This window comes from Calidris pugnax, unplaced genomic scaffold (assembly GCF_001431845.1).
Source record: "Calidris pugnax isolate Ruff unplaced genomic scaffold, ASM143184v1 scaffold20, whole genome shotgun sequence".
Classification (NCBI taxonomy): domain Eukaryota; kingdom Metazoa; phylum Chordata; class Aves; order Charadriiformes; family Scolopacidae; genus Calidris; species Calidris pugnax.
In genome coordinates, this window is record NW_015094510.1 from 31635531 (window position 1) to 31653956 (window position 18426).

An 18426-nucleotide genomic window follows, 5' to 3' on the forward strand; every position below is an offset into this window, starting at 1 on the left:
AGCGGCAGCCGGCCCGGAGCCTGGCGGGGACCCCGCCATCCTTGCTGCCGCTCCTCCTGCACACGCTTCCATCGTTTCATCCCGCACTAGGCTGCACCGCCCCCGGCTCCGTTTCACCCCCCGCCTCCCGGCGACGGGGGACCGGGGCTTGGCCGTTCCCCCCAACACCGCCGAAGGCAGCGCCATGTGAACGGGACCCGCGCCGCCGCCTCAGCGGGCACGTCCAGGATGTGAGGAGCCGCCCGCACCCTGCCCCCGGGCCGGAGTCTCAGCGGCGTCCAGCCCTGTCCCGGGCCAGCATGACCGAGGTGAAGGCCAAGGAGCCCAGAGCGGCTCCGCCTGCCAGAGACGGGGCGGTCCTGCTTCAGGGCCAGCCCGGCCGAGACCCCTTCGGCAGGGAAGGGGAGGACATCGACATCTCCCTGGACGGGCTGCTCTACCCCAAGAGCAGCGACGAGGAGGAAGACGAGGAGGAGGAGGAGGAAGAGCCACGGCAGCCGGGGGAAGAGGAGGAGGACCGTGACTCCCTCTCGTACCGGCCGGGGAGCAGCTCCCTCTCGGACAAGGACTCCCTGGACACCGTCCTGGACACCTTCCTGGCTCCCGCGGCTCATGCCGGCCCCGCCGTGGCCGCGGCTCCCTGGTCTTTCTTCGGGACGGAGGCGGCGGAGGCGCCCGACGCCGCGATGAGCCGCGGCCCCTCGCAGAAAGCGGTGGAAGCCGCCCCGGGGGCGCCGGGCCCCTCGCAGCCCCCGCCGCGGCCCTCCCCGCTCTGGCCGGCCGCCGACGCCCTCACCGCCGCCCCTAAACCGCGGCCGGCGGGAGCGGGGGGCGGAACGGAGGGACCCTCCGCGGCCCCCAAAGGGGAGTCCCCCGGGCTGGCGGCGCTGCCGGGCGGCGGGGCCCGGCCGGAGGCGGCGGGGCAGGAGTACCTGCATGTGCCCCTGCTGCCGCTCAACTCGGCCTACCTGGCCTCGCGTACGCGGCAGCTGCTGGACGTGGCGGAGTACGAGGGCGGCGGAGGTGGGGGGCCGCGCTCCTCGCCCCCAACCCCGGACCTGGCGGGCTACGTCTACCCGCCGGCGGAGCCCAAGGAGGGGCACTTCGCCTACGGCGACTTCCAGCCCGCTCTGAAGATCAAGGAGGAGGGTCTCGGCCTCCCCGCCCCGTACCCGGGCGGCAACCCGCAGCCCCCGCGGGCCGGGCAGGAGCCCTCGCTGGAGTGCGTCCTCTACAAGACGGAGCCCACCCTCCTGGCCGGGGCCTACGGGCCGGCGGCGGCGGCGGCTGGGGCAGCGCCCCCCGACAGCCTGCCCTCCACCTCGGCCGCGCCGCCGGGCCTCTACCCGCCGCTGGGTCTCAACGGGCACCAGCCCCTGGGCTTCCCGGCGGCGGTGCTGAAGGAGGGCTTGCCCCAGCTCTGCCCGCCCTACCTCGGCTACGTTCGGTAAGGGGGGACGGCGCGGGGGGCGGCGGGCCCGGTGGTGGGGTGTCGACGCTGAGGGGACGGGAGGGCTCCGCGACTTCCCCTCGGGGCGTGGGGTGAGCGGCTCTCGGGAGGCGCCGCGGGAAGGACGGGAGGGGTTTTACCCCGCGAAGTCCCCTGTGAGTTTTTTAGGCAGTAAGTGCAGCCGCCTTTCCGTTCTCTGCGGGTTTTTGTGCGGGGCTGGGGCTGCGTGAGAGCAGCACGGCGTTAACTTCGCCGCTGGCACCGCGCAGGTCTCTCTGTCGCGATAGCGCTCAGGAGAGGTCAGGTCTGTATCGCCGCCGGGGTTCGGTGCCGTCCGATGGCGGGGAGAGTCACCGGCTCCAGAGAACGGGAGCAGAGTGTCCTCACTGGCATCAATACCCAAACATTCCCCAAAATAGTATTGCCTATTCGAAAAAAACCCAACAAAACCCCAAAACCAACAACCCAGTTAATTTCACACACACAAAAAAAAGCAAACTGAAACTCTTATATTGATTTGTTAGAATGAAATGGCTTACTATGATGCCAGGATGCTGGGTATTACCTAGAACTTTATGCAAAAATACATATATACAGTACAACCGTTTCAATGGAAATCCTTGATTTTTTGTAAACATAACGGTTAAGCAGGTTAGCCTCTTTCTTTTCTTGGAGAGAAATTCGGAGGTACTTTTCACTTTCCTCATTGTGTCCATCATAGTTACTTATTGAGGGGAATGCTGCAGCTGAATGGGAAACGACAAATAGGAAAGATTTTTTCTAGCTGAGATGAAACTTAGTTTATTTCCCATGTGAAAGAGGCTTTTGAAATTCAATTGACTTCTATTTGATTCTGTCTCTGTACCATTCTATGTAAAGGGAAAAATGCACATCAGTCAGTATATATTTACTCACAAGTGTTGTTGATCTGAGGAAGGTGAACATTTTAACAGCGAGTTCCTAGATTGTACCTTTTTTTAGCTAAAACTGATTAAAATACTTCCGTGTTTTTTGCCCACTTTTTTTTGGTTTAGGGACTAGGCAGATGTTACAGATGTGCTTTTTACTCTAGTAGAGACCAACCCTTAAGCAGAAAGTCAGTCATACTTTATTTTTTTTCTTACCCTTCTGTAGCTCGGTTACAAACTTAAAAAGAAAGGTTTTAGCGTACACCCAGTTAATACAGGTAAGTAGCTAATCCTTGCAAAGCTGGATATTTCATTTCTCTTAATTCTTTTTTCTTTTGAAGGCCAGATACAGAAACCAGCCAAAGTTCTCCGTACGGTTTTGAATCGCTACCCCAGAAGATTTGTCTCATCTGCGGTGATGAGGCTTCAGGTTGCCACTATGGAGTACTTACCTGTGGAAGTTGTAAAGTCTTCTTTAAAAGGGCAATGGAAGGTAATATATGATGCCATTGTTCCTAATTACCTGAAATTCATCCTTTCAGGCACTGCTAAGGACGTACCTTTTATTTATTGCTGATGTTTAAAAATGTTATCTCTGTGGTAATGTTTTTTGTTTTGGCAACTGTTTAAACATTGCAGTGAATACTAACTAAATTCTTTGTTAATTGTTTATTATTTATTACAGCATTATTTATTTTACTTTCATTATTTGCCATTTATTATTTACTGTTTATCGGTTAGTCTTTCTGAGTAGGTAGAGTTTCATAAAAATCTTGTGTATTACACCATTTGTTTTGAAAAGTGTAAATGCTACTCAAAGGAAGATTTTGTGAGTATGAACTAAGGATAGACAGCTAAGAATTTATTTTGGCTTCATTTTGTTTTTGAAGTCATGGAATTTTTCTTGCTTGCAAGATGCAGAATTTGGTTCCTGAGATTTATGAACGTATTTCAAGTTTTACTGAATTATTTCAAGTCATAATAACAATAAATGGATTTGACTTTTGTTCCAAATAGCCATTTAATTACAAAGTCAAGCTGCAGGTTTAATAAATCAGTAGCAATGCCTATGTTTATTTTTTCTTTTTGGATTTTTATATGTGTATTGTCCATAAATACCCAATGAGATTTTAAATATGAATGCAAGAGCAAATTGCTTTATATAGTTCAGCTGATGAAGAGGTGAAACAAATCCTTCCACATTTTATGTTTTGTCTCCTTTTATGTTTTTTTATCGTATCCTGTCAGAACTAAGATATCCATGTTTCTGCTCCATATGCTTAAAAAAAAACTACGTTACAATGAATAGGATGCCTTAAAATAAAAAATGGCATCATGTATTTTCTTGTGATACATAGTTCATTCAACTTTATGAAGTTTATTGCTCTTTAGATGAAAAGGGAAATAGTGGAAAATCAAAAGCTTAGCAAAATAACATAGATTTTTTTGCTTCACTGTGCTGTTACTTCCTACTTTAAGCGTATGCTCTTGCTCTTCCTTTAACATACTAGGTACTTGCAAAGTGGTAACACTAGATTGGGTGGGCGAGATGAACTTCTGAGCTAGTATTTTCTCTAATACATTTAATAGAATTAATGAGAAAGCCATTAGAAACATACATGTTACGTTGCAAGGAAAACACTTGTCTCTTAAGTCCCTTAGAGGAATACATTGAAGTTTCACTGAGTATATTAACTGGCCTCTTGGTTTTTTGCTTCTTTTTTTTTTTTTTTTTGGTAAATTAAGCCATATACTTTTAAAAAAGACAGGGAGCTGAAGTTTTAAGAATGAGTGTAGTAAAATTGAGGAGTGCCATATTTTAAAATAAGTTTTATTATCAACTCCTCACCTGTACAGTAATATTATAATTTTTTGTTTGAATTTGATTCCATCACTTCTGAATTTCAACTCTTTCTTAAAACTAGTATCCAGTTGTGTTTGTGCAGTAGGTGAACCTGCTCAAAAAGATATCTTACTACTACATAAACTTACTTACTACATAAACCGTGACGTAATGACAAATGTTGAGAAGGCACGTAAATGGGTAGTAGGAATATCTCAAGGTTGTTTTCACTGATTGTTCAATCAAAGTCTGTATTTGAGAATCTTACCAGATTAAGAATATAGACATACAGAGGAGGTCAACACAACTACACAAATAAAGTGTTTATGTTTTACGTATCAACTTCAAACTTTCCATTTGTAAATAATTCCAAAGACTGAGAGTATGGTGAGGAAGTGGCAAATGACTCCCTGCCCATCGTTTCTTTGAGTGGGATTGCACTATTTTTTAAAAAAAATATGAGTACTACTGCAGGCATGTGGGTATTTTTCATGCAAGTAAGATGTATTTGTGAGTGTGAATTCATGATAAAAACTCTAGTTTTCATATACTTTCCATAAAGTACTGATCACTATGGGAAAATAAAACAAGATTGGAAATAGATGGCTTTTGCTACTTGTATTTTCTGTATTTCGAGATCTTTATCATGTTATGAGGCTTTCAAGGGTGTAGATAACAGAGTACATAATGTAGTGGTATTAAATTTGTTGGAAAATGTCTATTTTCTATTTTAATTATTTCTGTAATCTCAGATAAATTGGCTGTTTCAAATCTAGTAGCTTTTTTCCACAGAAATTTTCCTGTTCACACACTAATTATTTTACTTTCCTCTGTTGTGTGGAAAATGCTGTATTAGCTAAACACTTCCTTTGGGATAAAATGGACTGTTAGATGTTATCCATAAAACTCAATTTTTTATCTGTAATATTTTTGAAATAAAACAAGAAACAAACCTAGAAATGTTTCTATACTATGCATAATTTAATCACATTTGAATATAAATAGCAGGTGCACATACAGCTTAACAGGGGGTCAGAGCTGTATGAGGATCACTAACATGAAAGTATATAGTTAGAATTAAATTATTTTAGAATGTTTGTTGGCAATGAATTATTAAGTATATGATTTGGTAGATATTTTCGGTCTTTTGGGTTCCTGGATCCCCATGTGTGCCTATACACATAAAGAAAAAGATGGTGTTGATACAATAAGTGTATTTTACTATAAACAGGCTCCTGAAGCAGGTTAACAAAACATTCAAGCCTCTTTTTTGGGGAAGTTTATTATAGCAGATTTGTAAAAAGTTAGTGCTGGAAGTGGGGAGGAGAAAATGTAGCTAAGGGATGAAAATACTGATTTATTTATTTATTTATTTATGGAACATTTATTTACATTTAGAGGTTGTACGTTTTCTGTTTGTTTCTTACAAAGAACTGATTTACTGGTCCTTTGATTCACTTATTGTGCAAACAGATTACGAGGCTTTTAAAAAATGCCTTAAAGATCTGCTTTGGGTGTAATAAAAATAACAAAAGTTACTGTGATTTATATTCAGTTAGGAAATTTGAAAAGATGAAATGGGATTCAGTGTGCTGATAGGGTAGTGCTGTTCCTGTCTGTGAGCTGAGACTGATGGGCAGTTTGGATTTTTCAATCCAAAAAATTTCAGAAATAATATTTTAAATGCTTTCTAGAGTGTAGAATTACTATATTTTCAAAGTAATTTGCTGTTGATGATCAGCATTTTTTAAGTGCTTATGATGTATCCAGTTCACGGTAACAAATATTCACGGTATAATATTTGTAATGGGGCTTTAGGAGAATGAAGATTAAGAAATGAACTCTTACTTTTTTAGCACTAAATTGCCAAATGGTCATTAATGATGTCCTATAAAGATACCTTCATGCAAAACCATGCAGAGAAACCATAACCAAAATGCTTGTGTAATGCCATGGTAAAATTTCTGTCCTGAACAGGAACGCAGTGTGTAGAGTTTGGGGATTCTGGAGTTACAAACTTCCTAACACGTGGTTTCCTGATGGCCTGCATTCTTGCCTTTTTGTTGAAAGCGTCTTCTTTGCAGTCGTTTTACTACTGGAAAATTACAATTACCTACATACTGAAAGAAATTTCAAATGCTATGTTTCCTATATAAAGTCCCACATCCAATTTTTGTTCTATATTTATATAACGCATTTGCCTTCCTTTACACTTTGTTTATATTATTGACATCTAATGAAAAGCAGTTGTCCAGACCTGTAGAGTTTGAGGCCAATATAAATACGTTGATACTACAGCAAATGGGTGGGAAACTAAGTCTTGTTTTGTTTAAATACCTGGGACCCTATTACAAAGTTGATTCAATTGTTATATAGCAGATTTGTCTAGTTTTAACCTGTGCTTCAAGCTCAGACTCTCAGCGCATCAAGGTGCAAGCTCAGCCATGTTGAGTAGCTGACAATTAACTGCCAAAGTGTGAATTTTTCTTTGGAGACCTGAATTTGGCAAACTCGGCCTGACAGAAAGTAGGGTTTCTATAAGAGTTTTCACCATCTGTATACAGAGAGGTTCTTGTAGAGGAGTTAAAGATGAGCTACATCTACACAGTAAGAAGGCTGACCATGACTTCAGCAAACTTTCAGATAAACTTTATCTGACTGGCGTTATGTATCAGCAGTTTTGTGATGGCAGTGTGATTCACTGGGCAAGTAGTGAAATACTATGCATCAGGAAAATTGCTGGACTAACCAGTTGTGCTTTTCTGTAGTTTAAGAATGTAAAATAGCACAGCGTGCCAAATATTTGTAAAAATTCCAATCACTAATAGAAAATCCTCTTTGAAAAAAGAGTGAACTACAGTACTATAGAGACCTTTTTGGCTGTGAAACCAATGAAAGAGATTTAAAAAGGTCCATTTTCTCCTGATTCTGCAGGGATTTCCAATTTTTAATCCATTTTTCCAGGCTGGAAATCTGGGATCAGAATTGGATACAGCATGTACTGTGATTCTGATAGTAATGAAGGTTTTGTGAAGTAGAAAACATACAAACACACAAAGCATACATATGGCAAGTAGAAAGATGAAAACGCTTTTCACTTAATATAACATTTAATATTATTAAATCTCTTCTATTTTGCACATGACCAAAAAGTGTTAATGTACAGTAAGCCAAGTGTTACTTCCAAATTCAAATCGACAAAGTTACTTCACTGAGGGTCCTGGAATTCAAGTGGGAAATATCACTGTTGTGAGAGCAATGAATTTACATCATAAGGGAAAGAAGAAAATCTGTGCTAATACATGATTTTATATCTTCATCATATTTCTTACTTCAAAGGTATTTGTTGTTCAGCCATATGGCAAACATTGATTTGATGAATTGATTCACACCGGGGACAACTGACTGCGTTTGTGCTGATGCTTTGGCTATTGTGCTAATGCTGGGCTTCCTGCTGCTCTCTTTGTGGCTTATTACTGGTTTCCTGATAGACGTATGTGGCTTAGAACATAATCAGCTGCAGGAATGTGAATTGCTAAAAATTTTGGCTTAACTTTATGTAGCATTTTAGAAACAGTATTGAATATTACATTGATCATCTTTTCAGTTGGAATAGGAACTATGTCTGGTAGTGTAAAACTGCATGCTTTAAAGAGCAGCAGGGACTGAGTGCTGAGCCTTGCTGGATACTCCTCTCTTCTAACTTCAGATGTGCACAATGTGAGCAACCCAAGGTGCTCGTCTGAACTTCACAGTGGATGGGCAGAAACGGGAAATTCTAGGAAGCAACTTACTGACTTTTTTTAGAAGTCTTCTTGGGGTGAAAGTAACTGTACTCTCACAGTGACTGTTTCTCAGCAGTGATTGGAAAGCAGTGTCAGGTGAGGATGTACACTGTCTGCATGTGGTGATAGGAACCTCACCCATATCACCAAAGGAGCTCATATATTTCTGTAGCACAAAAAACCCACATAATAAGTATATAAAATGCTTATTTCATATTCTTTATTTTTAACTATTATATAAAGTATTATATATAAAAAGAACACATATAGTATTATAGATAAAGAATACTTTTAAAAAGTATTCAAATACTTATAAATTATATGACAAAAGTATATAAAATATAAGTATTTGTAGTCAAACTGTTATCTGCTAAAACTAGATTTAGGTTTGATGTTGTCAATCTCCTTAAGTTGTGTATCTGTTCCACAGAGCTGATGGTATCACCAAAGGAGCTTATATATTTCTGTAGCACAAAAAACCCACATAATAAGTATATGAAATGCTTATTTCATATTCTTTATTTTTAACTATTATATAAAGTATTATATATAAAAAGAACACATATAGTATTATAGATAAAGAATACTTTTAAAAAGTATTCAAATACTTATAAATTATATGACAAAAGTATATAAAATATAAGTATTTGTAATCAAACTGTTGTCTGCTAAAACTAGATTTAGGTTTGATGTTGTCAATCTCCTTCAGTTGTGTATCTGTTCCAGAGCTGATGGTGTCCTAGTAAGAGATGGTTCTTTAGAAACTACCGAATGGAAATATTTAACAAATGTCATTTGTGTGTTAAGGTCTGCCATTATGTGTAGTGATGTATGGCTGCACTTTGGAGGTTTCCTGGTTATACCTAGTCACAAGTCCTGCATTTTCACAAGTGGCTGTTGCTTAATATCAATTAACAACTGAGCACGTTTCAACAACCTGGAATCTTTTGTAGTTAAAATGTATAAAGAGTTTCATGCAGGCATTGGGATCCAGGAGAATATTACCCTATTCTTGTCCAATTGTTATGTTACCATCTTCCCTTATCCTCAAAGACAATATTTTATGTGAGATTTGTTGCACCAAGCTGTAGGCATTTACAATGTGGACATCCATGTTTTGGCCAGTTACTATAAATGTGCAGTAGGCTATTAAGGAACCAAAATCTAGACATCTATTCAAATTGCATCTTAAAATGCCTGTTTTTCTGTTGTGCCCAAGTAGGGAGCGTACACTATTCGTTTTGCTGGATGTCCACACTATAGAATCTAGTTAGTGAAATTAATCCCCTCTTTTTGGATTTTTAGCAGTTTTTTGTCCATTGGGTGTTTCAATCAACAGGCAGTAATATATGGTTTTTTTGCATATTGCCTTTTCCTATTACTAATGTTTCTGTTTTTTCTGTTTTTATTACTCTTTGAGTGAGTGAGTGACCCTATCCCAGCAGTTCATTTGTAGTACAAGCCAAAGAATAAAAGGAAAATATATATGAAAAAGCTTACCATGGCAATCTGCTGTAATACTTCCACTAAAATCAGAATGACGGGATGACTGAAATAAAAATATAATGCTTCTTATGTTGGTAGAAGAATACGACAATCAGGGATAAGAAGAAAAATGGTACTTTAATGGTGTATTCCTCTGACATAGTTGGAGTGCTTTTAAAGTAGGTTTTGTGTTCAAATCCCATGTTCTATGTTTATAAGAAATAGATCTCTTACTGAGAAAAAAGCTGACAGTTCCATAATTTTACAGATTTATACCACTGATGTAGCTAATTAGTTAAAAATGGTGACCAAGGAGCAATTGTGACACAGTGCCATAGAAAGAACTGGAAATACTGACTTGTAGAAGCCAGAATCTCCTTCTAAAAGGTATTAGCTATGGAAAATTTTTACTGTTGTCAGTTCCCATATTTATACTCAAAGGCTTTATACCTTTCAAGATGTTGCTGTGTTAAACAATCTAAGCAAACCAACTGAAAATCAATATGGAATTGATTCATGATAGTTTCTGTAAAATAGGACTTAATTTTGCTTCATTTTGGTTTTCCGTATTGTTTTTTTTGTTGTTGTTGTTGTTGGAAATGATGGAACAGACAGGGAAATGAAAGATCAAAAAACAGGATTGTAACCTCTAGGTTTTTCCAGGAATGTGTGAAAACAGGAGAGCTACATTTAACTATTCTATTTTGTCGATATCATAAAAACAATGTGCTCAGGTTGCTGTCTGGAGAAGTGATATTGGAAGGAAAAAGATCACGGTGTTGCAGGATTCACAGCGAAAGGCAGGAAGATTTTGAGATCAGGATACAAGGAAAGAGTCAGTCAAGGATGTTGCAAACATTGGACATGGTTTGTTGAAGAGAAGGAAAACGGTGCAAGATATATGGTGGTTTGAAAATGCCACTTTCCTTCGAGATCAGGATACAAGGAAAGAGTCAAGTCAAGGATGTTGCAAACATTGGACGTGGTTTGTTGAAGAGAAGGAAAACAGTGCAAGTTATATGGTGGTTTGAAAATGCCACTTTCCTTCTAGAAAAACCTATTTTGTTTGGTACTTTTAACAGAATTGCATCAAAAATTACTTGTAAATCTGTTCACCAAAGATAAATACACTAGGAATGAACATTCCTCGGCTTTACATTCTTTTTGAACAAAACATTTTTCCTTTGGTACTTTTAACAGAATTATATCAAAAATTACTTGTAAATTTGTTCATCAAAGATAAATACACTAGGAATGAACATGCTGTGGTTTTACATTCTTTTTGAACAAAACATTTTTCCTCAACCCTTTTTACCACCACATACTTGTTAAAGCAAAGGAATTAAAGACTAGCTTCACAAAGATGAAGGAATTACTAGTACCTGTTACAATCATAAACCCCATCACTGAGTACGTAGCCAAGGTAGGGCAGTCACCCAGGATATGAGAGCTATGGACATCATCTCCAGGGCCTGGAGGGAGTCAAACACACCTTTCCCTCCTTGCCACCCTGGTCGCCACACTGTTGGATGGCTTTCGATGCCATAATTATTTACTGTTTTCACTTTGAGCTGTATTATTATGAAGAAAGGAATTACACATTATTTCAGCTAGAAGACGACTCCAGGATGGAACGTATTCTCAAGTTACTCTGCTACCCATTCTTTGCTCTCTTTGGTCCATTGAATCTGAAGGCCTTTGCTGTGAAGGAGATTTGCACCAGTAGCAGGTCTTTATACCAGCGTAGACTACGGAGTAGTAGTAAAGACACCTGCGTAAGAGTTGAGAAATGAGGATTTTATGTTAATGGGCGAAAAGGGAAACTGAAAGTGAGTCCCCCACAAACTACTGGGCTTTCTATAAAAAGGTTATGCATGGTAAGGTCAGTGGGAGATGTGTTTTTTTGTTAAGTGGTTAGAGTCTTAAGTCTCACTTCAGGGACTTTTTTTTTATTTTTAGAGAAAATGTTAGCACAGAAATGAAAATGGTAATAAATAATTAAAAAACGTTATTTGAAATATGTGGAATCTTGGAGATTGTAATGGCATACCAGGACACGAAGGGTGTATTTTCAGTACTATGAACTATGTAGTATAGATTCTTAGTTCTTCGAAACCGAAGCTCATAAACTGACATAGTGAGAGGCAAATTCAACCCACATTTGCTGTGTTGCATGCTGAAAGAGTGTAAACAGAAGATTGGTTGACCTACATGAGAGCAAAGGTCGTTAGCTGTGTTTCCCATTTCTGGTGATGAACCAGGCTAGACTGTTTGACTAGTTATGGAAAACTTGGCTGTCAAAGCAAGTATGGAGCCATCCTTACCCTAGTATACTGTCTTAGCTTCCAGAATGCAAAGTTTTACTTAAAAGTTACATATGCATCTTTATGGTTAGTACAGGTACGCAGATGAACCTGTTTTGCATTTTGTTTATTTTGAAACCATGTTTATTATCGAGTTTCACAGGAACCTCTCACAGGGAGTTCCAAATTTAATTATGTTAAAAAGAGTAATTCCTTTGCTTTTTTAAACCTATTGATTTCATTAGTACTTTTGAAAAATATTCTAAGAGGTAAAGTGTATTGGTAGGAAATTATTGAGCAAAACCTGGACACTAGCTCTCAGGAAGCAAAAAGTCAACAATAGGAGGCATTTGGCAATAAAGTAATTTACAAAGAGATACAATAGATATCTGCAGTTTGATACAGAAATCTAAAACGAGGCTAAATAAAACATCGTGATATGTTTTGGAAAGAACAGTCCTCCAGTGGTAGGAATAGGATGTTTTTATAAGAAAGTATTGCCAGTGAAGAGTGACACAGGGAGAGAGAATCACATATGATATAGAGAAAAAAAAAAGATTTGAAGAAGTACTTTTATTTGCAGACAAGAGGAACTGAGAGTTTGCAAATAAGTGCTTTGCTTTTGTGGAGGGTGGCAGCAGTTCAGCACAGATGCACTCACAACTGATTGCTTGCATCTGATACCCTTGCTGCAAATAAAGTCTTATGTTTTCCATAATTTGCACATCTGCAAAATCTTTGCAACTCATTAGTTTACTCAAGTGATTTGAAGTGACTTAAAGCATGTCAGTGAGCTCAGTTAATAGTGCAGTTTTTGAAGACACTGTGCATGTTACTTCCAGAAGTATTCAGATTAAAATTGCTCAGTGCTGGAATACCATCTGTGCAGCTTTACTGATAGCAAAACCTGTGGTTGTATTTTTGTGTGTAGACCATTGGCATTTTGACCACTTTTTGATATAAACCTGCCAGTATAGGAATAGTCATTATGATACTTAAAATTATATTTTCCTGTTTGCATTAGGACTTCAACCTTTGCCAACACAACTGGACTTTGGCAGAGGTTAAGAAAAATGCTATGCTACAAGAATCTGGAACATATGAGTAACAGATGAAATCGTCTGTATTTTTTCCAAATTCTTAATCAAATCCAGCTCATGAGCTGATACATTGATATATTGAGAGAGATCTACTATGTTCACTTTCAAAAAGAAATGAAAAGTATACATGTATATGAAAAGCCATATGGGTAAAGACTTCTGAGAAAGTGGCAGTTGCCAGATTCATATTTTTGTAAGAAACACAAATACCAATCTTTATTTTCTGACCTGTGCTCTAGTGATTAGACTACTGTCCTGTATTTTCTGGGGGTTTTTCCTGCTTATAGCGACAGTAGTCATATAAAAGATACTGGATGACAAGCTAGCATTGGACAGGAATTTTATCTTGACAGGGGTCTTTGGGTATTTCATGAGTACATGCATTTTATATAACTGCAATGCTCACATATCAAAACCAATTAGTTAAAAAATAAACGATCCTAAAGACTAAGATACAGAAAATATATTTTCAAATAAATGTTTTAGCATTCCATGAAAACATTCCAAACAGCTTCATGTAACTAAGCATTGCCCCGTAATTTTGAAATTAACCAAATATCTGGCATGTTTTCCATTTCTGACACAATCTGTCCTTCAGATGGTTGCTGCCACTTAAATATTAATGCCAAGCAAGTAGCAGTTTCTCAGAACCCAGCTCTACACAACGGTAGAAATGATTTCAGAGAACATTGACTCAGGTTTATCATAGGTATGACATCCAATCAGATGACTGAGATAATAAAAAAACCCTGACTGATGAGATTATGCAAAGTACTATATAATTAAACCTTATGTGTTTTCCAAATAAGTTGCAGCTGAGTGGGAATGAATGGAATACACTTTGCGATGGGAGACGCTGAGGAGAGATTGGGCAGAGGCAAGCAGAGTGGAAAATTCACATGAAGGTGTAACTCAAGCTCAGGGTATGACTGTGGATTTTTTATAGTCTTGAAAACAAGGAAGAAATTCACAGTAAGAATCAAAAAGTACCTGAGATTTTGTCACCATAATCTCATGGGAGGGTTGGATTGGCAGGGTTTTGGCTGTTTCTTTCTTCTTATTTTTATGCTAGTGTCATGGAAGCTTTATGGAAGAAATGAACTAGGTGAAGACGTAATAAAGTTTGGTCATTGGTCATTATTATATTTTTGAATACAATTTATGAAATAAATAGGAATGAAATAGTATTCACTTCTTGAAGACCAAAGCAAATTCTTACTGTGCCTAAATTCCAGCAACAGTCTTCATTTCTTCCACGGTACATGCTAGATAGAGATTACTTAATCCTGTCTCATCTTGAACTCTAGAACATATAAAAATAGAAGAGTAGTTTTCATAATAGGGATTTATTTACAATTTCTTTGGCAAATGTGAAAAAAGTTGTCCAATCTTGGATTTATAATAAGCAGTTTTTGAGTTGTTGTGTAACGATGAAGTAGTTAATGTATTTTCAACTGAACTGGAAGGTGGATCTACTTACTGATAACTCATAAGTTATATGAAGAGGTTTTTAAGAGCAGTAGCTAAGCTTAAACAACTAATTGTAAATTAAAAATTTTACAATGTATTGCACCCTTGATTTGTAATGCTTAATCTTAGATGCATAATTTTAAAACACTGCTATATAAATTATATAGGCTATTTAAATGCACATCAGTATAAATAAAGCTATTAATTTCTGTTTTTCCAAATAATTTCCTATCCCAGCAGGAACAGTATTGCCATTACTGCTTTGACTCAGACTCCTTAGCCTCCTTTAGCAGTTAGAGCACGCGCTTGAGTGTTGAATACACAAATCACATACTGATATCAAGAGCGTTTTCTAAATGCTGACATAATTCTAGAATGTGTAAACATTGTTCTCTGTGTGCTTGAAGAGTAATATTTCACAATATGGTTTATTAGTTTTGGTAGATCAGCATTTTTCTGTGTCAATGTAGGGGGAAAAGTACAGCTTGAATGCCCAGAGCATTGTCAGTTGCTTTTGGGCATTTACGGCCATACTGGAAATATATAGTGCATTTTTTTGGCCTTGCAATGGACATGGGTTATATGGGCTCAGACTGTGTTGTGTAGATTCGAAGGATTCCCTAGAAAAGAGGTCCAAAAGAGATACCTTTCAGGGGACCAAATGAAACCCCCAAAAACCCAGACACCCACAAACAAAACTTAACCGACACTTGTGTTCCTTTGTAAATTAACTACATTAAAGCATCAAGATGCCACAGTGCAGAGATAATCTGATGCTTCATAGATTTAGTTAAACTAACAGTTTTAAAACTATTATTGCTTATGAAAACACTGAATGTTTTTGTAACTAATCAAAGCAAGACAAGGAGAAACAACAAATAATGCCAAGGAAGATGTATTCAAAATAAATTTTTTGTTTCCTGGTCTACTGCCAAAAGTGAGACAGATTTTTATTCATTTGGTTACTTTTGGTAGTGTTTTCTGTAAGAAGGAATCCAGGATTAGAATCAATGTGAGAATGTAAATAAGAGTTTCTTCTGATTTCCTGCATTACTAAATACTTTTTAGATGCCAGGGAATGTGTGAGGCAACTGTTTTTATTTTCCTGTTGTTTTCTAAAAAAAAAAAAGAAAATGTTATGAAAATGAATGTCAGGCAATCAGGTTTCTTTCACTAAAACCAGTCAGTTGTTTTTAAAAGTATGGGTAAGAAATAATTAATTATCTAAAAAAATGTTAGCACAGAAACAAATGCATTGTTTCACATGGTTTAGCACTAGCTCTTTTCTTTTGTTAGAATAGAATGTTCTTCTTTCTTTGTCCTGCATTTCCATCTGAGGATTCGTTTTCAGTTTATCTTTCTACTGTGGAGAAAAGTTATTGTTGAACAGTTGCTCATTTTGCCGTGTGCAGAGAAAGGACAGAATAGGGTTATAAAGGAAGCTGAACAACAGCATCCGAGCAGAGGGATTTGTTTGCAATATCAGATGGCTACCTCAGGGTAATACTGGTCTAGAAATTAGTGAAAATTTTAAAAGTTTGATATTGATCTCCGTTGTATTTGGAGGTCCACATTCACAACATTCCATGAAGGGAGTATCCCTGATATTGATACTTCTGCCGTTTGTCCATACTATTTTTATCCATTTTGTTGCTCTCAGAATAAATAATTTTTTTTTTTTTTTGCTTTCATGCTGGGTACTGGTAAGAAACTAAAAATATAGGAATGAATAGAGGATGGTGTGATTGATAGTGCAATAATTTAAGCAGTTCATACTGCCTGCTAATTTTTTTTAAATTTTGTAGATGGGCAGTTTCACTCTTAAACTGGCCAAATAAATTACTATATATTAAATAGTTACACATGATTATTTGAAAATTAACATAAAATGAAGGAGTCTTTTAATGATTCAAGTGCACTTTTTTTGAATCCTCTGTTATTTTTGAAGAATTTATACAGAGAAATAATTTTGTTGTGATAGAAAACACAGTTTTAATCCTGTTTTTCTCTTGCCTACAGGGCAGCACAACTATTTATGTGCTGGAAGAAATGACTGCATAGTTGATAAAATTCGTAGGAAGAACTGTCCTGCGTGTCGCTTGAGGAAGTGCTGCCAAGCCGGTATGGTCCTGGGAGGTGAGCTGCTTTTCAAGTCTGATTCAGAAAAATAGACAGTCAAAGACACAGCAATGTTTAAACAACATTGCTTTGATACTGTAAAGGAAAGAACCACATTAAAATGGGGTTTTTTGAAGAAATACCTGAGGTTATAAAATTCTTTATAATATTTCTTTATTGTCTGTAAATCCTGAAACAAAAATAGCTTCCTGTAGGAATTTGTCTCTGCTACTATGTACCCATATACTCATTTTCTTGCAAGGGTAGGAATTGTGTATTTTGTGTGTATTTATTAATAATTTTGTATCCAAAAATTTGATTTAGGTAAAAAATGAAGCAGCAAATTGATATTGACATTAAAATCAGGAATCAGTACTAACCCCTTCTGTTTTCTGATGTGCTCTCCATTATTGTTTTGAGTACATGTCAACAAAATTATATCCTTCTGGTCAACTGAAAAGGCCCAGGCAGTGGTTGCACCAACACTACAGGCTTTGCATAATGGATACTGGGAATTCCCATCTTTGTATTAGTTCTTGCTGTAACAGATTTGCATTTTGTATGTAACATTAATAAAAATTGTTCACTAGCCTTTGAAAACCTGCAGAGAGACAATAGTGTAGGATTGGGTAGTCACATAGCAAGTTTTGCCATGCTGCCATGCAGGAATGATGCATATTTTTTTTTAATTTTTTTTTACCATCAATCTGTTGAGTTTAAACAACATTGCTTTGATACTGTAAAGGAAAGAACCACATTAAAATGGGGTTTTTTGAAGAAATACCTGAGGTTATAAAATTCTTTATAATATTTCTTTATTGTCTGTAAATCCTGAAACAAAAATAGCTTCCTGTAGGAATTTGTCTCTGCTACTATGTACCCATATACTCATTTTCTTGCAAGGGTAGGAATTGTGTATTTTGTGTGTATTTATTAATAATTTTGTATCCAAAAATTTGATTTAGGTAAAAAATGAAGCAGCAAATTGATATTGACATTAAAATCAGGAATCAGTACTAACCCCTTCTGTTTTCTGATGTGCTCTCCATTATTGTTTTGAGTACATGTCAACAAAATTATATCCTTCTGGTCAACTGAAAAGGCCCAGGCAGTGGTTGCACCAACACTACAGGCTTTGCATAATGGATACTGGGAATTCCCATCTTTGTATTAGTTCTTGCTGTAACAGATTTGCATTTTGTATGTAACATTAATAAAAATTGTTCACTAGCCTTTGAAAACCTGCAGAGAGACAATAGTGTAGGATTGGGTAGTCACATAGCAAGTTTTGCCATGCTGCCATGCAGGAATGATGCATATTTTTTTTTAATTTTTTTTTTTTTTTCATATTTTTCATGACAACTTTAGCTATATAAAGTTTTGGATCAGCACAAAACTTGAAAATACGTGGCTAAGACTATAAGAAAATAGCTATATAAAGATGATAGAAAGAATTTGTTCTCAAAGGGAATTTTCAAAAAAATGAAAGGACAAAAACCTGATTTCTTTCTAATATAATTTTTTTTTAGTACATCAAACACCCATCTCTCTCTCTCACTGCATTTTATGTGTTGCTTTTTATCCCTGAAGGAAGAATTGGCATTCTATACTGTCAGTAATTTCATTGTCTTGCTAATCTGTGTTTATTCATAAATTAAAATGTGCATGTAGTGTTCAGACTGACCTTTTCATTGCACAGCTGTATGCTTGCAGCTCCTGCAACACTGTATGGAGTATTCTGTGCACGTGGCCATTGTGTCATTCTTACATTTCATGCTTTTATCAGTGGTACAAATCAGTAGTTGCCAACCTGTGAGGAGCTTTGCTGGCTCTTGGTACTTCATCTTCCATTAGCAACAGTTCTGCAGCCCCGAGGAACAGCCCGTGGGATGAGAGGAGGGAGAGGCGATGCTGTGGTACGGACCGTGTTCTGTGTTGTACCCCTGAACCTCCCGAGACCTTCA

The 18426-nt window shown here is 38.3% G+C and overlaps 1 protein-coding gene across 1 annotated transcript in view; it reads left to right on the forward strand.

Annotated features, from left to right (window-relative positions):
• The first annotated feature begins 20 nt into the window (after nt 1-20).
• PGR (progesterone receptor) overlaps nt 21-18426 on the forward strand; it is a 37146-nt gene continuing 18740 nt past the window's right edge. The window contains exons 1-3 of the mRNA XM_014965714.1: nt 21-1447; nt 2700-2851; nt 16364-16480. Coding sequence (XP_014821200.1) covers nt 300-1447; nt 2700-2851; nt 16364-16480 — 1417 coding nt within the window. The 5' untranslated portion in view covers nt 21-299. The remainder of the gene's footprint in view (nt 1448-2699; nt 2852-16363; nt 16481-18426) is intronic.